The sequence below is a fragment of the Ailuropoda melanoleuca genome, chromosome 10 (genome assembly GCF_002007445.2).
Source record: "Ailuropoda melanoleuca isolate Jingjing chromosome 10, ASM200744v2, whole genome shotgun sequence".
Taxonomy (NCBI): Eukaryota; Metazoa; Chordata; class Mammalia; order Carnivora; family Ursidae; genus Ailuropoda; species Ailuropoda melanoleuca.
The window spans coordinates 19,843,704-19,867,260 of NC_048227.1; the positions used below are offsets into that span (position 1 = coordinate 19,843,704).

Here is a 23,557-nt window from a genome sequence, read left to right on the forward strand (position 1 = left end):
CCTTGGAATTAGAAGAGATAAGTAAACAGCCCTGACTCTTAGATATGAAATAGAAAGCTTTTCAAGAAACAAAACTAAAAATAAAGCCATCCACTGATCTCATTGTGAGAGATGTACCAAGCCTGAAATATAATGAAAAGCATGTAATTTTCGTGTAAAATTTCTTCAAAGAGGAATTTAAATACTTGAAATTTGTATTTTTTTTTAAAGATTTTATTTATTTATTCGACAAAGATTGAGACAGCCAGCGAGAGAGGGAACACAAGCAGGGGGAGTGGGAGAGGAAGAAGCAGGCTCATAGCAGAGGAGCCTGATGTGGGGCTCGATCCCATACGCCAGGATCACGCCCTGAGCCGAAGGCAGACGCTTAACCGCTGTGCCACCCAGGCGCCCCTAAATACTTGAAATTTGTATTTAAGTAGACAAAATAAAAAACTACCATAGTAAAAACATTACAGTGAGCCTTGCTGGTGTCTCATCATTTATAGAAGGAGCTGTGTTACCTGGTTTCTATTTAAAATAGAAAATAATCTGTGATCTGAATTCGAATTCCTTAAAAACACAGTGGCCACCGGGGACCATGTTTCTGTACACATGGAATGAAGACTTGTTAAATGCCTTACAGAAATTACCATGATATATTACTTGTAGCTTTAAAGTTCACCTTTAGGTTGTGAAAAATAAAGCAAAAAGTATAAAGAATAGGGGTGCCCGGCTGGCTCAGTCAGTGGAGCGTGTGACTCTGAATCTTGGTGCTGTGAGTCTGAGCCCTAGATGTAGTGTAGAGATTACTCAAATATAAAATCTTAAAAAAAAAAAAAAAAAAAAAGGACAAAGGACAACACCGTGGCACCTAATTTTGAAAAAGTGTCAGCTGGGAGTCTCAGCAGCTTCCCATCCTATTCCTAGTTCTGTCACCCTGACAAAACCATGACCAGCCACTTTAACTCATTTTAATGCTTGACCGCTTTCTAGCAAAAATGAATAGATCAGAACAGACAGTTATCTGAAGTCTTTTTCAGAAATAAAAATATATAGGTTTTTTCTAACATGTGCGTACATTACATAAAACAGGCAGATTGTTTTTACTGTAGTGAGTTTATGTTCCAACATTCATATAAATGGGCTTGCCTGTCTCATATAGATGTCTGCCACCTACCTGCATACACCTGCTGGCTCCTACTACAGACAAAAAACAAGCTTGAGGAAACTTGTCTTAAAACTCTTGTGACTCACAATCTTTCATATGGGCTGTAAGCGTGCCAACTTGGGATTCTTTTTTGTTTTGTTTTCTTTAATAGCTATTTGGTAACAGCCTATAGAAATACCAGCTGTCCTCGCTTCTAACAACATGTATTATTCAAATTCAGTTGTAAGCTGATTACTGGGAATTTGAAGAAAAGTCTTATTTACAGTGGCAGTCTACCCTACTACACTTAACATTTATTAGAGGTAAATTGTGCTCAGTGGCCAGGGCGCCTGGGTGGCTCAGCAGTCAGTTAAGCCTCTGCCTTCGGCTCAGGTCATGGTCTCGGGGGTCCTGGGATGGAGTCTCAGGGCGGGCTCCCTGCTCAGCGGGGAGTCTGCTTCTCCCTCTGTCCCTCCCCACCCCCATTTGCGCGCGCTCTCTCTCTCTCTCAAATAAATAAAATCTTTAAAAAATTTTTAAAAATAAAATTATTGTGTTCAGTAGCTAGATATTACTGTGTCTACAGGATACACAGGAATACCCTACCAATGCTGAAGATCTGGCAAAAGAAGGAAACACTCCCCATTATCTCTATGCCTCTGTGATGATTCCAGTAGGACAGGGTTAGGGTGAGACTGGAAGAACAGGGTGAGGCAGGGATGGAATGGCAAAGAGCATGAAAAGCTGTCACTTCAGATCTGGTGAGAGGCCAAATGGCAAGAAAGCATCATTCACGTGTTAAAGACACTGACTTAGTGAGTCAGAGCCTTAGTTATGAAAGAATGTAAACATGAACCTTAGCGATTGGAGCCATTATCTGTATTTGTTGCAACCTTAAAAAATTTACTCACATCACACATTTTAAAAATATAACTTTTAAAGAAATCATTCCAGTGACTTCCTCCCTTTCTCAGAATTTTCTCAGTAAATAGGGTAAATCCTAAATAAACATGCTTCATTATATAGTACCTTAGGCTTCTCTAGCCATTTCGCAGACATCCTAACTTACCAGCTACATTCTGAATTCTTTAGAAGCAGGGATCAACAGGAACTAACACAACACTCAGATGCTTGCCAGACTACCGATTCTACACAAAGTACACCTAAAGCACCTTCTTCAACAAGTCTCCAGGTTTCTTAGCTCTCTTCACTCATGGCCTTCACAGCACAGACCAAAGTCTCATAAGCCTTCCCCAACCTTAACTTACAGAGGATACAACTTTTTCCACAACAAATCCTCAGCTAAAGACTGATCACATTGCAAAGACCAACCTGTATCACAGGCCTCTGACAGAGGTCTATGGCATCATCATTGCCAAAACCCTATACTAGAAACCTATTCTAAACCCTGACAATGACAATTACAGATGCATCCCTCCCAGTCACTCCTGAGAGCAAGCAAAAGGCCAAATGCTAAGGCCACCTATCACCTCTTCACTCGCCATCGTCCAATGCTCTACACTCTACCCCTCCCACCCCGTTCTCCCTGATCACACTGTCAGCTCAGCACTCCAGAACAAAATTCTCTTTCCTCTTTTCTGTTCCCTAACCTGGTTAGCTGCTCCCGAGATGTACTCCCATCAGTCAATATGGAACCGGAGCGTCAAAGTCATTCTCCCTTCATATCCTTCCCACAAACTCTGTGGGTTCTTTCCACATTCCCTCCACCAGCATCTGAGCCTCTAGTTTCTACCTCTTCCAATCCAAGCCCATAGTTTGCTAAGGTAAACATTCTCAAGCACAGACTTTTACATCAGTCTACTGAAACGCCTTCAGTGTTCTCCCCAACACTTAACGGCCAAACCCCGGAGACCCATCCACAGCTAACACCACCCTCTGCAGTCTCATCCTGACACTTCTGCCCTTGGCGTCCCACCCCCGCCAATCAAAATCCATACTTCTATAAAGCCGTGGGCACTTAACCGCTGATTTTACTCTGCTTGGAATCCCTTTCTATTCCACTCCTTGTTCACTTGGCTAATTTCTACTCTAAGAAAATGTTCCCTTCCATCAGCCCCATTCCAGGCTGAGTGAAGCAGTTTTCTGTGCTTCATCAGCTCCCTACGTACCACGGATTGGGATGCTGTGTTCTTCCCTATTAAATAATGTGAAGAGAGGTGTGTGGCTTAACACAGTGCACAGAAGGGGTATAGGTAAGAAATTAAAATCAGAACTGTCACTGAATACAGAAGTAGAACAGTAATTCCACGGGGTCTTTTAGAACATTTTTAAGGTCCTTGAAACACTGATAAAGTAGGAGATGAGTGCCCAGCTGTCATCAGAATTCACTGTTAATTTTGAAAAGTCTCTCTAATTATGAACGTAATTTTTTCTTTTTCTACAATTTGTATTGTTTTGGTTACAGTTTCTGACAATGTACGGTCTAGAGACCTTCTGCAGCATATTATGCCTTAGGCTTATTTTCAAATATCTTAACGTAAAGGGCAAATTCTTGAAATCAGCCCAGGTACTAAACAAAAAGTGAAAAGGAAACTGACACTTTTTTCCCTATTATGTGCATGATGTGTATTACGTTATTTCATTTAATTAAATTCTCATCTTACAAAACATAAAGTTAACTAAGGCCCAGAGAGGCTAAACAAAACTGAAGGACACACTATGCAGTACGCTATGTGGGAGAGCCAGATTTCAATGCAGCTCTCTATGCAGCTACAAATTCCATGCTCTTCTCATGTACAGACAGATGTATATATCATGAAAACCTAGGAACAGCTAATTGAAAGATAAAGACCTATGAAAAGCACTTACCTTTGAAAAAACTATTGGCAAGATTAAATAACTATGCATTAAATGGTACACACTTGGCAAGTTACTATATATGCATATTGAAAACATTAAATATTAAAATGAATCTCCACTGAAATTAAAACATTCAAACAAATGCTTTAAAAAATCCAGTAAGAGTAGTTTTTTTAAATCTGTTTAGACCGCTTAATATAGACAGTTTATACATATATACTACCTTCTTTTGAGCAGCTTCCTTCTTTTTCTTGTCGTCTTTTTTCTTTTTCTTTTCTTCCATCAACTGTTCTTCTTCTTGCACTAAATCCCTGAACCACACAGTTGCAATTAACTTTCCCAAAATGTATTAAGAAATAAAAATAATGTTGCATACAGATTCATTTTCATTCTTATTAGAAGACATGGCAAATTACTCTTTTCATCATTCATTGAAATCAAACCCAGCCTGCAGCCTCCATCTAACTCTGGAGCCACTATCAGTAAGTACTCTGCTTTAGTAAGTCACAAGGAGCAGAGCTTTGATCTTCATGTCGTGTCAAGGAAGACAACCTAAAATTAGCAAATTTTACTCTGGGAAACAAGCTACTCCCTCTGATTCTAGAATGTAAACACTGTGTGAGCCAGAGTTACCTTGCTTCTGGCCCCAATTATCAATTAGCAGCTAGCTGGAATGCCTCAGACTTCCCACAATCCTCTCTGCCCAGGTATCTGGGGTATCGTTGGCTTTCCTTGCTCTAAAAAGCTTTATTAATGATTTTTTAAACACAAGTTATTCATAAAAAGATTGTGTATTTCACCTGTACAATAATTTCATATCCCATAAACATTCCAAACTATTTTTTCAATACGTGGGAATCAATAATACACTCATTATGTAAGTTTGTTTCAATTCTTAAAATCACAAATGCTGAAAGCTGTCAACAGAACCCCTGGTTCAGAATTTCAAAATGACAGACAGACTGGGTAAATGGGTCTGCCTCTTCCTTTCCACTCTACCTTACTGAAATGATAGGAAACAAGGTAACATATTTCTTCCAAGCTCAGGCATACACAAGAGCAAAGAAAGCTACAACTCAAGAATAAACTCGAGAAAAGTCTTGAATTGATATATGTGCCATCCTCTGGTGGAGCTCTAGAGAGGCTCCAACAGAGACAGGAGAGCAGAAATAGGCACGGAGCAAAAAGACTGCCTAAGAAATAGAAAGGCCACAACTATTCAACTCCTCCTATCCACTTTCCATCCCCATGACTACATGACTACATGTAGCAGCAAGACTTGAATCCAACCTAAAACCAAAGAAACACCCTCTGAAGAAACAAAATTTAGGCAGGAGGCAGGCAGGGCTCCTGTAAGGGTTTTGGTGCCCCAGATCAAAATCTTCTTTATTGGAAATTACCACCACTCTCCTCCATCACACCCTAAAGTGAAGCCTGCCAATCACCTCACTTCTCAGACACAGAGCTCAGTACCAGCCTTTCTGGTCAAGGTAGGAGCCTTTAGAGAATGAGGAAAGTTGGAAGAAAAGTTAGAGGAAACTCACTCCAGTTACCTACATTAATAACCCTAGATTCTAGACCCTAAACCTTCACCCGTAATATCAACAATCAAAAATCAGATACTAGAAGAAAATCAGCAAAGAGAAAATACCTAACTCTGCCCTGAGGAAGCAAGGAAACTTCCAGAGGGAACATTATAAATAACAGGCAGACAAGGTAAGGTTTGAGGAACATGAAGTAGACATCTGAGGAAGTGCAAATAATTTATCAAGGCTGAAATGCAGATGGCAGTGGGGATGCAGAAGAGAAAATGAGAAAGACAAGCAAAGAGAGGAAACTGCAAGGGGTGCCACATGGGGAGCACAATGAGATCACACTCAACTTACACTGGTTTGTTGATGGAGGAACTGAGAAGGAGCCACAGGTAGGCAGTGATAAACAAACTGAGTGCCATCATGGATGACTGCTGGTGATCCAGCAAGGTTGAGTATGTGACTGCTAAAATCAGAAGCTGGAAGGAGAGTAGAACTGTTGCTATATTCCGTTGTCATTTTGTTCCAAGTAGAACTGCCATGTGGCTAACGGAGTAGCAAAACAGACTCACGCCAACCACAACCATGACTCATTCTCGCCTCTTCTGTGTGAGGGAGGCAAGGAGAGTGAGCGAGCGAGTGAGCTCACACTGTAAACCTGGGTAAGTCAGGCACCAAGCTAGCCATAGCATACGATTAAGAGTAAAATCAGTAAACAAATGAACGTACATCACTGTCATGTCATCCACCAAAAGCGCATTACTAGCTCCAGCGACTTCACCTTCTACGGCCTCAGCGTCCCCCTTACAGCTGGACAGTATTTCTGTACTGCTACTTCGTAACGTGGAGGGTTAAAGGAAGGGTGCTTACTTCAACACAGTGCCCCTAGTAATTACTCAAATGCCCGGTTACGAACTCCTCTCACCAGTTCTCAGCAGCACTCACAACTGTCTTTACCCCACTTTGGCCAAGATTTTGTGGGTACTTATGAAGCAGAAACATCAGGAATCTTCAGCATTTGTTCTCTGTGTCCTCCTATGAATTACAGAAACAAGTCCTTGTCCAATCTTGTTTTCTGTCACTATAATTCTACCCTACGGTATGCTCCTTCACTATTTACCTAGAATTTTTTTTTTTGTCTCAAATTTCATTTTGAAGGCTTCCTAATGAGGTTTGCAAGTGTTTTCCTGGCCCAAAATGGTGGCTTTAGTAGTTAAAAGATGTAGTACATTACCTCTCAAAGAACTATTACAGTATCAGCTGATACTCTAAGCACAGAGGAAAGTTCTGTTCTTCAGCACTGTCATCACAGCCAACATACTGGACCCACATCTCCTCCTTCAGAAACTCAGGTGGAAAAATATATAAATATGCCACCTGTGCCCACTTTGGCTCTCAGGATTTAAAGTCTAGTAGACTCATTTAAGACATCTGACCCTATCATTTACAGATCTATCAAAAGGAGGAAGGGCTGATGGATCTGATAGGTCTAAGTGGTCCATCATATTCAACATATGCTCCACAAAGACAACATTCCAGTCAGCAATCATTCATTCCTTGAAAGTTAGTGGCAGAGTACCCCAAATCTGCGAGTCCTGGACCTAGGAATGAGAACAAACCTCGGAGTGATTAAAATGTCAGTGACTAAGGGTGCATGGGTAGCTCAGTCAGTTAAGCATACAACTCTTGATTTCAGCTCAGGTCATGATCACAGGGTTGTGAAATCAAGCCCCGAGTCAGGCTCTGTGCTGAGTGTGGAGCCTGCTTAAGATTCTCTCTGCCCCTCCCCGTCCCACCCCATCTCTCCCTCTATAAATAAATAAATAAGCAAGTAAACGTAAGTAACTATGTTGGCACTTTATGTATATTTTCCCATTTCATTATCACTTTTTTAAAAATGATAAAGACGTTGATGAAGAGATTGAAGCACAGAAAAGTGAAATGAATTGTCTGAGGTCATACAGCTAGTACCGGGTGGAGACAAGATTCAAATCAAGGCTCTCAAAGTCCTGGTTTTATCTCTACAGCATGAAACCTTCCACTGTTAAGTACTAGCTCCGTTAAGGAGCCACAGAGAACAAATCCTTTTGCCTTAGACAGACTGATAGATCTTCTTACTTACAATATATCTTTTCCTCAGACTGTGTGACTCCACAATCCTTCCCTTATTTCCTTCCACCTTTTATAAGAACACTTATAACAGAATATACTGCAGGAAAGACAAAGTATTACAGTTCCAAGAACCATGGCTGTGTGATCAGGAGCAAGAACAGGGGGAAAAAAAAAATCAGAGAGAAAGACTAAACAGCCACTGGTCTCAAGAGGCGACCAGGCACTGGTGATCTTTAAGACAGCAACTGCAGCACTTATTTTCTGAAGCTCTGTAGGGGATGATGTGGGAGAAACAACTAGACACAACTAGTGAATGGCTGTTAAGATCCCACATCTGAAGAGTTCAACAGCTTAAAAAGAGAGACAGAGAGAGAAATAGGAAGGTAGCTAGAATGGTACCCGAATGAGCAAAAATGTTTGTCCTTGAGGAAAAACTCATCATGGAAAATGCCAGGTGCATGACAGAGTACATACTACGCTATCATCTGTGTAAAAAGCAAGACAGAGGATCTGGACTCCCATTCCCCTGTACGTGTACAAAATGACTGTGAAAGTACACCTAAGAAACAAATAGTGACTGTGGGGAGGAGGAGGGAGGAACTGGGCAGGTGGGGAATGTGAGGAAGGTTCTCCCTGTACAAACCTTTTCATATATTTTAATTTCTGATTCATCTGTGAATGACAGAAGTAAAAAATTAAATATTAGGGGCACCTGGGTGGCTCAGTAGGTTAAGCATCTGCCTGGAATTCAGGTCATGATCTCAGGATCCTGTGATCAAGCCCTGCGCTGGGCTCCCTGTTGGGTGGGGAGTCTGATTCTCCCTCCCTCCCCCTGTGCTGGCTTGTGCTCTCCCTCTTCTCAAATAAGTAAAATCTTTTTTAAAAAATTAAATATTAAAAAAATGTCAAACATTAATATTAAATGAGTAAATTTTAATATTTAAAAAGTAAAAGACTGTTCTTGGTTTCTGGTTTGCTGGGAGATTCGGTCTTGGGTGCATGCTATACTTTGTTAGATTTCTTTCCAGTATCTATTGAAATGGTTATATGATTTTCACCTTTTGATGGCTGATAAGATTAATTGTTTTGATGGATTTTCTAGCAGTGAACAAAGCTTGCATTTGTTAGTATAAACCAAATTCTAAATACTGTTGTTTTGGGTGCCTGGGTGGCTCAGTCAGTTAAGCGAATGCCTTCAGCTCAGGTCACGATCCCAGGGTCCTGGGATCGAGCCCCGCATCAGGCTCCCTGCTCACTGAGGAGCCTGCTTCTCCCTCTGCCTCTGCCTGCTGCTCCCCCTACTTGTGCTCTCTCTCTCTCAAATAAAATCTTTAAAAAGAAAAATAAAGACTATTTTTAAAAAACAAACTGCTAGTTTTTCTATTCGATAAATGCAAATTAAAAGATCAAACTATAATGCTATACCTTTTTTCTTTCCTTTTTTTTTTTGTTTTGTTTTGTTTTACTAATCTTATTGGTAAAAATGTTCAAGAATAATAATATCTAGTGCTGGCAAGAATGAGAGTTAAGAGGTTCTCTCTTACATTGCCGGTGGAAAACTACTATAATCTTTTGGGAAGTATTGTGGTAAGAATTTTAACAACTGAAGTTATACATATTTTACCAAGTCACCCCATTCTGCAGAACGCATCTGATGGTAATAAGCCCCTAGTACGCAAGGCCATGTGCACGTCAAAGTTCACTGCAAGGTTCACAAGGGCTGAAAAGCAGAAAAACAGAATATCTATCGATAAAGAAATGGCTTTTCTATGGCAGAGCATAGCATGTTGTATTGAAAAGGAGTTGATCTGTTTATTGATTTGAAGGAAAGTTCCTTTTTTTAAAATTTTTAAAAAGATTTTTATTATTTTTTTTAAGTTACCACTACACCCAACGTGGGGCTCAAACCCACAACCCCAAAATCAAGAGTCACATGTTCCACTGACTGAGCCAGTAAGGCATCCCAGGAACGTTCCTTTTTTAAAATAAGAAAAGCAAGTTGCAGAAATGTGAACATGTTATCCCATACTTTTTTCAAGCTGTTTGTATGTGTATATGAACAACTTCACACAAATTTAGAGAAAGACACAAGGAGGCACCCTCCTGAACTAGGAATATCAGAGTAACCACACAACTGGACCAAGTATTTAGGGAAATTATTACATTTTTTTAAAAAGTGCATCTCAGGGGCTCCTGGCTAGCTCAGTAAGAAGAGCATGAGACTCTTGATCTTGGGGTAGGAGGTTGAGTCCCATCTTGGGTGTAGAGATTACTTAAATAAACTTTTAAAAAAGTATATCTCAATTTGAAATGTTGTGTTACATGTACATTATTTTTGTAAATTAGTACCAAAGTAATGTTTAAAACACCATAATGTCCAGGATTTGCTTTCGCTATCCAAGCACCACCCCCTTGCTCAAAAAAATGAAGAGAGAAAAATGCAACATGATTGACAAAATGTTGGCAACTGCTGAAACCAGATAATGAGTGCATGTATCTTCCTGATTCTGTTCTCTTCTTATCTGTGTATGTTTGAAATTTTCCATAATAAAAGACAAAAAAATTACAAGCCTCCACACGAATGATTAAAGGCAACAAGGAGGGAGATTAGAGACAGAGGAAGAAGCAAGAGTGTCAAAACCAAGAGTCCTGGGAGCAGGACAAGAATCGGTAAGGCAAGTGCCCATGATGGCAGCAGGACACAGCTGGGATCTAGAATGCCCCTCCTTGTCCTGCTCTTTCTGATGCTTAACAGGTCAGTTTTTCCTACATCCCCAACATGACTATCATTAAAAGTAGTCACTTCCAAAGGGTACTCTTGTAAACTGCTGTTGAAGTATGGACTAATATAGCCCACTGGTGAAGAATTTGGAAGTATCTAATACCAGATTTTCAAAAGTCACTATGTTATGACCCATCAATTCCAATCAAAGCCCATAAAAAAGAAATTGTACAAAACTAGATACTGCAAAATAGCCTAACAGCCAGTCAACAGAGAAAAGTTAACAAACCATAATGTACTCATACCATGGACTCCTACACAGTAATTTAAAAAAAAACGGAAGGGGGCTTGTAGATTTCCATGGTGTGCAGAAGAGCTAACAAAGCAGGTCTGAGACTGTGATCCTTAGAAAGGCTGGCCCCTGGCTGGTGTCGAGGAAGCTGGATTTCAGAGAGGTTCCCAGCATTCCCTAACTGATAAGGGTAAACTGTACAAACAATACAGTTTATGCTGAAAACCTTTCCTTTTGGGAATCTGGGATTTTGGTACATGTTAGGCAGGAGGATGCATATGGGACCGGTCCCTAACAGAAAACTTGGGCACTGAATTTCTAATGAGCTTTCCTGGTAGACATTTTACACATGTTGTCATAATTTGATGCTAGACAAATTAAGCATGTCCTGTGTGACATGACGGAGAGAACTCTTGGCAACTTGCACCTCGTTTCCTCTGGAATTTGTCCAATGTGCCTTTTTCCCTCTGCTGATATTTTTGATGTTATAAATCATAGCCATGAGTATAACTATACGCTGAATCTCAGGGAATCACCAAACCTGAGGGTGGTCTTGGGGACCACCTGACAAACACGGCTTTACAGATAAAGACCTCTAGGACACACTGCTGAGTCAAAAAAGGGGCAATATTCAGATCAGTGTATCATTTGTTAGAAAAACAAAAAGAAAATGCCATTAAAAAGTACACATTTTCCACAGTACAGTAGGGAAGCAGACCCTCAAGGTACCTGGATGAGCTGACTTTGTACCCAAAATTATTTAGTGATAATCTATGCAATGTTTAGTCAATAAACCAATAAAACTGTGCTTAGGAATTCCTATAAGCCAAGCAGTCTCTGTGGACTGGGAGAACCTAAGCAGAAAACATGATTTTAAACTATAATTTTGTAGAAACAACTGAACACACCCGAAATAAGGAAACAAGCAGCCATTTGGTAGAAGCTGTAAGCCAAGTTTAGGAAAATAAGACATGCACATGAACTGTTACAGCTATGGAAGTCTTCAAGGAGCAGTAGGCAGTTGATCTTGAAGGATCTTAAAGAACAATCTTCTATAGACAGAGAAGTGGGCCTTTGCACGCAAGGGAGCACAGAAGGGCACAAGACACCAGCAAAGCAGGGAGACTTGTCAGCATTGTGATTTCAGAGAACAGGACAACAGGGAAAGAAAAGGGGAGGAAAAGCTGTGTAAAAGTAGGACATGAATTGCTAAACAGGGTGAGAAGGCTGCTGCAATTTGAGTAAAGGTGCAATGCCCTAGCCACAATGGCAGACTGAACTGCAAATGAAAAGCAAAAAGTAACACCAAGGTAATCATGAGAAACTGGAATAGTTGACAGTGTTAAGAATGACAGGAAAGGTAGGTTAATGTCAACTTCAGATTTTAGAAAGCAAACATTTAAAAATGGAGGCTCCGCTGTTAAAACTAATCATATGGTAATGGGACAGGGGTTAGATCTTGTTTTATGAAACAGAAGACCCAGGGCAGTGTTCCAGAGGGCCCAACTATCCTATCGGTCAGCAACTTACCATAAGGCTGCTCATCACCAGGCAGAAGCCAGCTGGATGTGACAAGCTGGTTATGAAAATACGTTTCACATCTTCTGCCAAAAATGCTCTTCTCCTACTTTTCCCCTTACACTCTATTTTCTCCCAGCCTTCCTGCTTCCTCTTTTCTAGCTGCTTGCCAACCCTCCCTTCTCTTTTTGTCCTTCTCGTCCTCCTACACGTAAATTAATCACCAAAGCCAGTCTAGCACCCCACAGTACAAAGCCACCGGTAACCGTCAAAACTATGATCTCACCACATGGTAGAGATGGAAACCCAGCGGCAGCAAAAATAGTCAAGAATGAAATCAGGGCTTTGGAGAAGTTTTTCAAAACCGTTGGCAGTGATATGAAGAAAACAGAATAATATGAAGTTTTACAAATAAAGATGACTAGTACTTATTTGCAGGTAGAAAAGGGGTCAGGGAATAAAAGTACTGGAGGAAGTGGTGTAAGAGAGGATGGCACAAGAGAGGCTAGCTTCCAGTCACAGCTAGTTTAATCTCCACAAATGCTGAAGGAGTTCAGTAAAAGTGATGTGTCCGCAAAATGGAATACTATGCAACTATAAAACAGAGAAGACCTCCATGTTCTGGTAGGAAAGGACCTGGAAGACATGCAGTAAATTGCAAGAAAACTAAAGTTCAGTATACTACGTTTTCTGTTAAGAGGAAGGAAGAGAGAAAAATGTATATTCCTAGATATTTGTATTTACATAAAGAAATTCTGGAAACACACACATAAATAATAATATCTATTTGTGGCAGGAATATGGGGAGCAAAAAGGACCAGAGAAAGGATGGCAACAATACGGTATATTTCTAGATACTATCTGATTTTGAACCATAAAGCACAGATCGAAAGCTTAGTGCTGGAGGCATGGGTAGTAGTCAAGAGTCAGCATACCTTCTTCTTAAGAATGAAGGGAAAATAGGACAGAGACAGCAGTGTGTTATCTGATGATACAGAGTCTGGGTGTCTTCAAAAAGTAAGAGGTTGAGCATAAAGGGGGCTTCCACTGGCCCCATAATCTAAGCAACAAAATAAGGCAAATAAAGGATTACAACCCATTGAATAGAATAAATAAGAATCCATGAGTCCTTACTGATATTAATAAACAGATGGGTGGCTGAACGAACAGGGTAAAGGGAAAGAACTTAAGGCAGAATGTCAACAAATGTAGAAAGAATGACGGCCCTGGAAAGTCACTATTTAGTGATCCACTGATTCAGGCAAGAATCCTGATGAAAACAAGGTATTTTACACGGTCTCAAAGTTCTCCCAACAATTATTACTTACAAAAGCAAAAATCCAAGCTTTATGGTTACAAACCTGACATATACCACCTTAACCAAGTAATTGCAGTTACCATCTCCGATAATGGGATAAAGGAACACCACGCACCTCCTGATAGGACACACTAGCTAACACACAACATCGGTTCTGTGCTACTCCTGCCAAAAATTCATAACCTGAACCCAATCAAGAGGAAACGTCACACAAATATGGACTAAGAGACATCCTACGGAATAACTAGCCTGGACTCTCTAGAAAATATCAAGGTCTTCAAAAACAGAGAAACTTCCAGGATGCAGGTGACTAAACGAACATGAAAACTAAATGCAACCTGTATTCCTGGATTGAATCTGACAAGCAAAAACAAATTTTTTTTTCTCTAAAAGGCATTACTGAAACAACCGGCAAAATCTGAGTAAGGTCTATAGCTTCGCTTTTAAGACTGCACCAGTATTACTTTCCCAATTTTGATAATGGTACTGTAGTTACTAAGAAAATGTCTTTGGGGTGCCTGGGTGGTTCAGTCAGTTAAGCGTTTGACTTCAGCCCAGGTCTTGATCTCAGGATTGTGAGTTCAAGCCCTTTGTTGGCAGCCTACTTTTAAAAAAGAAAATAAAGAAAGAAAAGAAAAAGAAAAGTAAAAAAAAAAAAAAGAAAGAAAGAAAGAAAGGAAAAGTCTTTGATTTTAGGAAATAACTATTTAAAAGTTCTTAGGGCTAAAGGAACATCACGCCTTCAGGTCACTCTAAAAGGGTTCAGAGAAACACAGTATGTATGTAACAAGAGAGAACGGTAAAGTCAGTGTGGTTAAATGTTCGCATCTGAGGAATACAAGTGAAGGAAATTCAGGAATTCTTTGCTCTAGCAAAATTTCTCTAAATCTGAAATTATTTTAAAATAAAAAGCTTAGGTTGAAGACAGCTGGGTGAAATTGGAAACAGGAGAACAGATACCCTACCACAATGACAGAAGCACTCTATCGTTTGCAAGCGCTCTGAGAGATTATCCACTGGAACCTGCAATGCTGACACACACAACTGACGTCATTCCTCCTTGACACTTAGAAACCAAGGATCAGAAAGTCTAAGTGACTTGTACGCTAAGTACGAGGTATTGGTAAGGCTGCCCCAAAACCTGGTTTGCTAAACTACCCTCCTAAACTCTACTCCTCTTTTGAGGCTTAAGGTAATTAATTACTAGTTCCTTCATGATTCTTTCCAACTCCCAAAAACCTCACCCTTGACCTCTCATTAAACAATGCTCATTTTCAAATTATTTCAGATGTTAATCTCACTCTTCCAAATAGGACTAATTGCTACTCTGAGGGCAAACACCAGTTCTACTTGTGTTGTACTCCCCAGCATTGAGCACTAGAATTAAACTCCTGCCTCCCTGCTTCTACTATCACTCTAACCTTACCACCACCACCAAAGAGGCATTCTTTTCACTCTTCCTTCCACCCACATTCTGCTTAAGGACCATCCTACTCAAGGGCTTCAGTCTCCACTACCTACTTGTGTAAGCAACTTGTTTCTTTTCTCTTAAACCTCCATCTCCTCATTTATGAGAAGTCTCAAATTGTACCTCCTCCCATGAAGGGCTGTTGTGGAAACTAAATTAAGTAATGCAGAGAAAGTGCTTAAGAGACGCACATAATGTGCACATTCATTGTTAGCTACAAGACTTAGGTACAAAATGCACTAAAGCTAAAGTTAGGACACAAAGGTTCCAAATGAAGGCAGAACCTACAGCAGAAAACAGTATGGATGCAGCTCTTTGAATGGCTGTCATCAAAAAGACAAACAAGTGCTGGTGAGGACACAGAAGACAGGGAACCCTGTGCACTGCTGGGAATGTACACTGGTGAACCCACTATGAAAAACAGTTTGGAGGTTCCTCAAAAAATTAAAAATACAACTACCAATGACTCAGTAATCCCATTTCTGGATATATATCCAAAGGAAATAAAACCAAGGTATCAAGAAGGTATCTGCACTCCCATGTTTACTGCAGCATGATTCACAACAGCCAAAATATGGAAACAGCCCAAGTGTCCGTTGGTGAATGATGCAGATGTGGCGCACGTGTGCCTGTGTTGTGCATGTCTACACACGATGGAATATTATTCAGCCACAAGAAAGAAGGAAATTCTGTCATTTGCGATAACCTGCATGGGCCTTTAGGGCACTATGATAAGTGAAATAAGTCAGACAGAGAAAGACAAAAACTGTATATCACTTATACATGAAATCTAAAAAAAGTTGAACTTGTAGAAACAAAGCAGAACAGTGGTTACTAGCGGTGCCTGGGTGGCTCAGTCATTAAGCGTCTGCCTTTGGCTCAGGGTGTGATCCCAGGGTCCTGGGATCGAGCCCCACATCAGGCTCCCTGCTCCACTGGGAGCCTGCTTCTTCCTCTCCCACTCTCCCTGCTTGTGTTCCCTCTCTCACTGGCTGTCTCTCTCTCTGTCAAATAAATAAATAATCTTTAAAAAAAAAAAAAAGAATAGTGGTTACCAGCGGCTAGGAAATGGGGGAATTGGGGAGATGTTGTCAAAGTATACAAATTTGCAACTAGGACTAAGTTCTAGAAATCTAATGAACAGAATAATGATTATAGCCCAAAATACTATACTATATACTTCAAAGTTGCTAAAAGACTAGATCTCAAATGTTCTCACCAAAAAGGAATGCTAATTATGTGACATGATAGAGGTGTTAACTAACACTATGGTGTTAATCATACCACATGCATAAACATGTCGTAACAGCACACTCTACACCTTCAACTTACACAAAGTTAGATTCCAGTATCTTGGGGGGAAAAAAAAACAGTACACAAGGGCAATGCACTAACCACTGGGGGGGAAATGAGTTGTCAATCATATCCTTACAAAGCTGGAAAAAATTAAAAAGCAAAAATGAAAACAGAACTCAATACATAAAAACAATTATTATAGCACAATGAAGGATGAGGTAGGTGCCAGAACAATTCAAGACCCCAGATTCCAGACCAGACCAAACCAAATACCAGGTACCAAAAGAAGACAAAGATATCAAAAACTCCAGACCAATAACCCTTAAGAATACAGACACAAAAATCTTCATCAGAAGACTAATAAACTGAACCAGCAACATATAAAAGGGACTAATCACCATGCTCAAGTGAGATTTACTCCAGGAATTCAAGGTTGGTTTAGCATATGAAAATCAATGTAATACAACATATTAACAAAGGACGGAAACTACATGATGATCTTACTACGTAAAGAAAAAGAATTTGACAAAAATCCACCCTTTCATAACAAGATAAAAACACTCAAACTAGGAATAGAAGGAAACTTCCTTAACCTGATAAAGGTCATCTACAAAAAGCCCACAGCTCACAACACACATAATGGTTAAAAATGAATGTTTTTCCTCCAAGATTAGAACTGAGACAAGAATGACTGTTCCTGCCATTTCTAGTCAATACTGTACTGTAGGTTCCATTCAGAAAAACTGGGCAAGAAAAATACACAAAAGGCACCGAGATCAGAAAGGAAGTTATAAAACCATCTCTATTCACTGATGATACAATGTTCTAGAGAGAGAGTCCTAAAGAATGCACACACACTGACTACTAGAAATAATAAACAAGTTTGGCACAGCTGCAGGATACAGGATCAACATACAATAATCGACTGAGTGGGACACCTGGGTGGCTCAGTCGGTTAGGGGTCCAACTCTTGATTTCAGCCCAGGTCATGCTCTCAGGGTCGCGAGATCAAGCCCCACATCAGGCTCCCTGCTGGGCTGGAGTCTGCTTAGGATTCTCTCTCTCCCTCTGCCATCCCCCCCCTCTGCCACCCTGCTTCTCAGCACGTATGAGAGCATGCACACACTCTCTCTTAAAAAAAAAAATCAATTGTCTGATGTGCTAAAACATGAATGAACCTTGAGGACATTATGCTAAGGGAAATAAGCTAGTCACAAAAGGACAAATATTTATATGATTCCACTCACACGAAGCACCTAGAACAGTCAAATTCACAGAGACAGAAAGCAGTATAGTAGTTGTCAGGAGCTGAGGGGATGAAAGAATGGGGAGCTATTGTTTAATAGGTACAGAGTTTCAATTTTGCAAGATGAGAAGGGTTGTGGAGATGGATGGTGGTGACAGTTGCACAACACTGTGAAAATGTAGTTAAGGTCACTGAAATGCACACTCAGAATTGGTTAAGATGGTACACTGAACATACCAAAATTTTAAACTTTCATGCTTCAAGGGACAACATCAAGATAAAAGGGAACCCATAGAATGGGAGAAAATATTTGTAAATTGTGTATCTAATAAAGGACTTGTATCTAGAATATATAAAGAAACCTTATAGGGCACTGGCTGGCTAATTTATAGGGCATGAGACTCTTGATCTTGCTTGATCTCAGGGTTGTAAATTCAAGTCCCATGTTGGGTGTAGAGATTAAAGATTTTTTAAACTCATTTAATTCATTCAATTAATTCATTCATTAATTCACTCAAGAGAGCATGATTGGGGGAGGTCACTGGGAGAGGGCAAGCAGGCTCCTCGCTGAGCAGGAAGCCCAACATGGGGCTCAGTCCCAGGACCCCAAGATCATGACCTGAGCCAAATGCAGATGCTAAACCGACTAAGCAACCCAGGTGCCCCTTGAGGTTACTTAAAAATAAAATCTGAAAAAAAAAAAAAAAGAATCCTTATAACTCAACGATAGAAAAATGACCAAATTTTAAAACGGACACAGGATCTGAATAGACATTTCCCTAAATCAGACACACGAATGGCCAAAAGCATGCAAAAAGATGCTCACATCATTAGCTATTGGAGAAATGCAAATCAAAACCACAATGAGATACCACTTCACACCAAGATGACGATTATAAAAAGGAATAGTAACAAGTGTTGGTGGAGAGAAACAGGAGCCCTTGTACTTCACTGGTGGGAGAGTAAAATGGCTTAGATACTTTGAAAACAGTCTGGCAGTTTCTCACAAAGTTAAACACAGAATTACCGTATGTTCCAGCAATTCTGCTTCTAGGTATGTACCTAAGAGAACTGAAAACATTATGGTCCCTCATCCAGGAACGTTCACATCATCGTTCTTCATGATAGCCCTAAAGTGAAAACCCTAATAACGCCCATCAACTGATGAACGGATAAAGAAAATATGATATATCTGGGCGCCTGGCTGCCTCCATCAGAGAAGCATGGGGCTCTTGATCTCGGGGTCTGAGTTCAAGTCCCACACTGGGTGTAGAGATTACTTAAATAAACGAAGAAAAACTTAAAAAAAAAAAAAACATGGTATGGTGTGCCTGGGTGGCTCAGTTGGTTAAGCGTCTACCTTCAGCTCAGGTAGTGATCCCAGACTGGGATCCAGTTCTGCATCAGGCTTCCTGCTTAGCAGGGAGCCTGCTTCTCCCTCTCACTTTGCCACTCCCCCATGCTTGTGCTCTCTTACTCTCTCTCAAATAAATAAAATCTTTTTTTTTAAAATGTGTTATAAAGTGGAATATTTTTCAACCATAAAAACAAGTACTCATGCATGCTACAACATGAATGAGCCTTGAAAACATGCTAAGTAAAACAGACAAGACATACTGTATGATCGCATTTATATGAAATGTACAGAATGGGCCAATTCATAGAGACAGTGTAGATTAGCGGCTGCCAGGGGTTCCGGGTAGGGGTGATGATTACACAACTCTGAATACACTAAAAGCCACTTTAAAAGGCTGGATTTTATGGTTTGTGAATTTCATCTCAATAAAGCTGCTATTAAAAAGTTTAGGGAGGGACACCTGGGTGGCTCAGTCAGTTGGGTGTCTGCCTTTGGCTCAGGTTGTGATCCCAGGGTCCTGGGATCAAGTCCCACATTGGGCTCTCTGCTCAGTGGGGAGCCTGCTTCTCCCTCTCTCTCTGCCACTCCCCTTGCTTGGGTGCTCTCACTTTCTCCCTTTCCCTCTGACAAATAAGTAAAATCTTAAAAAAAAATAAAATAAAAAAAGTTAAGGGAGGGATGCCTGGGTGGCTCAGTAGGGTAAGTGACTGCCTTCAGCTCAGATCATGATCCCAGGAGCCTGGGATGGAGCCCTGCATCGGGCTCCCTGCCCAGCAGAGAGTCTGCTTCTCCCTTTCTCTCTCCCTCTGCCTCTCCCCCTTCTCCTGCTTGCTTTCTCTCTCTCTCAAATAAATAAATAAAATCTTAAAAGAAAAAAAAAACTGAGGGAGATGGGGGCACCCAGGTGGCTCAGTCAGTTGAGCATAAGACTCTTGATCTCAGCTCGGGTCTTGATTTCAGGGTTGTGAGTTCAAGCCCTGTGTTGGGCTCCATGCTAGGTATGCAGTGTACTTAAATAAATAAATAAATAAATGAGGGAGAAACTGAGGGAAACATACAGAGGAAGAGTTGAGGATAGGGCAAGACTAGAAGGGACAAACTGAGATAGATAAGCTGAGCACAGCAAGAGTTTGGGCTTAAATTCCAGTCACTGGGGAGTTAGCCAAGGTTTCAAAGAAATAGCAAGGGATAAGCTCAGAACTGTGGCTTGAGGCTGATTAAGTTGCATCAGTGTAGGGGCGCCTGGGTGGCTCAGTGGGTTAAGTGTCTGCCTTAGGCTCAGGTCATGATCCCAGGGTCCTGGGACTGAGTCCCGCATCAGGCTCCCTGCTCAGTGGGGAGTCTGCTTCTTCCTCTCCCTCTCCCCCTGCTCATGCTCTATCTCTCATGCTCTCTCAAATAAATAAAACCTTAAAAAAAAAAAAAGTTGCAGCAGCGTAGAGGATGTACTTGATGCCCCTTCCTATCTTTACATGGCAAGAATCTCACACACACAGATGCCTCATATCACCTAAAGCTTCACAAGTAGAATACTAAGCAAAACCTTTCTCTCTGACATCCTTTGTATGGTCAATGACAGACAGTGAAGTAATGCTTAAAAACACATTTAAAAGCAGTGTGTATCTGAGCACCACATAGTACTAGTTCCTTGTGTTTTAGAGGGATACTTCAAAAGAATGAGAAAAGACCAAAGTCAACAAAACACAGATGTCAAAATTATAAAACTATTCAATTATCACTGCAGCAAGCTGCTCAGTAAATGCTAGCTGACTCAAAACCCCTAGTAAGAACAGCAAAACAAGTGACTCGGTTTAATCTTGTTGGTTATTATACCAAATCCAATCAATCGCTGTTTGCAGAAAATATCTTGTAGGGTTCAAAGTATAAAATTCCTTAACCGGGTTTCAATCTGTTGTGAACATTCCATCTGAAGCGGGAAGTCAGCTGAGTCATCGGCGTCCAACATACTGCTGCAGATTCAAAATGCTCTTCCCTAGTTAGAAGAGTAGAAAGGCTAGGATTTCTGCTTCAGAGCCAGCTCACACACCCAGAGTATGCAAATCAACTTTAAAATAAGACCACCTTCATAGGAAATTTAAACTATATTTATTTCCATGGGTCTTTTTTTTTTTTAAGAGAGAAACTATGCCTTTATCGAATGTTACTTTCTCTCTTTACATCTTAAAATCCCCCTTTTTGTTGCCACTATTCAGCTCCTGTAACACGTTGCTTACTCTTCAGGGAGCCACGACCCTTTGAAACCTGATAAATGCTAAGGACCATCTTTTTTTTAAAGCACACATTCAATTTTTCAAACTACTTCACACCATCCGTATCCCTGTGTGGAATCCACCATGAGAGGAGAATCTCCGTTCTGCTGGCATCCTTTTTCAGGAGGCAGATCACAAGCCCAAGCCCTATGTTTCATTTTCTTACCTAGGTTATCAGTTTATCAGTGGTGAAAGTTGAAAACAAGCAACTTTTATGTCTAACAATTAGGAAGCAACCTTCAGAATGACCCTTCAAAAAGTGCAATCGTTACAAGAGATCAGTTTAAACATGAAGACCTGTAATTACTGCAACCTCAACTATTTAAAATTATATCTCAGTTTGACCTAATTGTTGGCATGTCCGAAAATGAAAGAGACAGAGCGAGCACGAAGGTAAAAGTACTGGGTCCACTTTCAGCTAATTTGCTCAAAAATGGTGGGGGAAGGAGCCCAATGTGATGTCCTGAGAGTACATCACCTATGCACTATTCCTGCCAAAAAAGGTTTCACTGAATCTAATCCTACAGAAACCATCAGAAAAATCCAAACTGAAGCCTGTAACTACCAGTCTGGACTATTCCAAAATGTCAATGTCATGAAAGGGGAAGAAAAGGGCAAGGGGCTGCTCCTGATGTAGGGAAATTATAGACAACTAAAAGCAACCCCGGGTTAGGGAGTAAAGGGGGAAAAAGCCAACATATTTTAAAAAACATTACTGGGATGGTTGGGAAAATTTGAATATTGACAGAAAGGCATTGAGACAAAGTTAAACTTACCCGTGCGTGATAATGTGATTGCTATATAGAATACCCTTGTTCTCAAGAGATGCGTGTTGGCTTTACTTAGGGATGAACTGGCATGATAAAACGATATGGCAAAATACTAATATTCGGCAAACCTGGGGAGAGATACAGGTGTTCACCGCCTTATTCTTGCTATTTTGCCGAAGATCAGAATGACTTTTAAAAAATTTTAAAGGGGAGGACATTTTCTTGACTTTGAGTGAGAGACTGTCATAAGTCAGTCTGAGCAGAAAACATACAGCGCGTTCTATTTTAGTCTCTCCAATCACGGGCAATACTTCTGAGGTTGTCAGAAAACGAACTGTAAGGGACTTTAATTTATACTTGCGGACTTCAGATGCTAAAAGCACAAGAGGTTACAGAGTGGCATTCAGACTTTTTAATGATGTTCATATTTAAATTTTCCACGGAGCGTTGTTACGCATTTTTAAATTAAGCTTACAGTTTGTGATTCATTTATTCTATCAATTGACTTACCACATAGCTGTCAAATTAAGCTAGAAAGAAACCTACCAATATGAATTTGTTGGCCTACAAACCGTATCACAGGAAGGCAACAGAGAAGCTTAACAAACTGGAAGATAACTTTTTTTTCAGATATACGTTGATGAATTGCAGGAGTAGGGCCCACCGTATCTAGCAAGACCTAATGCTCTGGTTTATTCTTGCTGTCCCTAGTCTTCTCTTATTTAGCACCTGTCCCAAGCAAAAGGGCCTCAGATAACCATGTCCCAGTTTAAATGCTACATTATATGACATTACAGCATTTTTAACAATTTTTCTTAAATGATGGTGCTTAATCGTTGGTTTGGGGGGAAAAAATCAGCTAACACGAAGTGTGTAACTTTTACGTTAGACAATATACCCTATGTTATAGCAATAAATTAATTACCAGAATGGGCACAAAATACATTAAGATAAGCGTTCTAACATTTTCAGAAAGAAAGGAGAAATCAAAGTTACTTTTCTATTGTGCAATATAAAATAAAATATTGTACATTTGCAAGACCTCAGTATTAGAGTCAAAAGGCCTGTTGGAATCCCAGCTCTGTCCCTTGAGAGAATATAACCTTGACTGAGTTACTGGATGTCTCAACCATAGCTTTCTCATTTGTAAAATGGAAGAGATCAGAATACTGGCCAGTCTCTCTGATGTCATGGTCCAGCTCTAAATACTGAATGATTCTATGGCTTTGGCCTCCAAAATATTTTTTAAAATTAGATCAGTTGCCTTAGATTTTTTTACAACTAGAAAATGTCACTTACCAACTTCTCTCACCAAACTCCTATTTCTGTTCTGTCCCCTCTTCTGTTCAGAGCCTACGTCAATCTCGCATTCACCCAGGATGGCGTTTAGACCCCTCAAACAACTAATCCCAGCTTAGTTAGCTGCCAAATCCCAGAATCCACTTCCTCAGTATCTCCCACTCTCAGCTCTTTTCCCCCACCACTGTAATTCAGGTCTTCATCAACACCTGCCTTATGCTAGCATATCACATACCCTACCCAAGAGCACGTAATAGCTCCATACTACCGAAAAGATCTATGCCAGAAATCCTCCACCTAATATTCAAGAACCTCAGCGTCTGACCCTGCTCTTCTGTGCCAATCCAACCAAACTGCCCATTGCTATTTCAAAATTCCCTGTACTTCCTGACTTTTGTGCCATTAGTT

The 23,557-nt window shown here is 40.4% G+C and overlaps 1 protein-coding gene across 6 annotated transcripts in view; it reads right to left on the reverse strand.

Moving 5' to 3' along the window:
• TNRC6A (trinucleotide repeat containing adaptor 6A) overlaps positions 1 to 23,557 on the reverse strand; it is a 100,983-nt gene that overhangs the window by 73,628 nt on the left and 3,798 nt on the right. For all 6 annotated transcript variants that reach the window (XR_004628448.1, XM_034670237.1, XM_034670241.1 and 3 more), the window contains one exon: positions 4,173 to 4,260. Coding sequence is in view for 5 of the 6 variants with exons in the window: in XM_034670237.1 (XP_034526128.1) it covers positions 4,173 to 4,260 (88 nt within the window). In the remaining variant the exon portion in view is untranslated. The remainder of the gene's footprint in view (positions 1 to 4,172; positions 4,261 to 23,557) is intronic.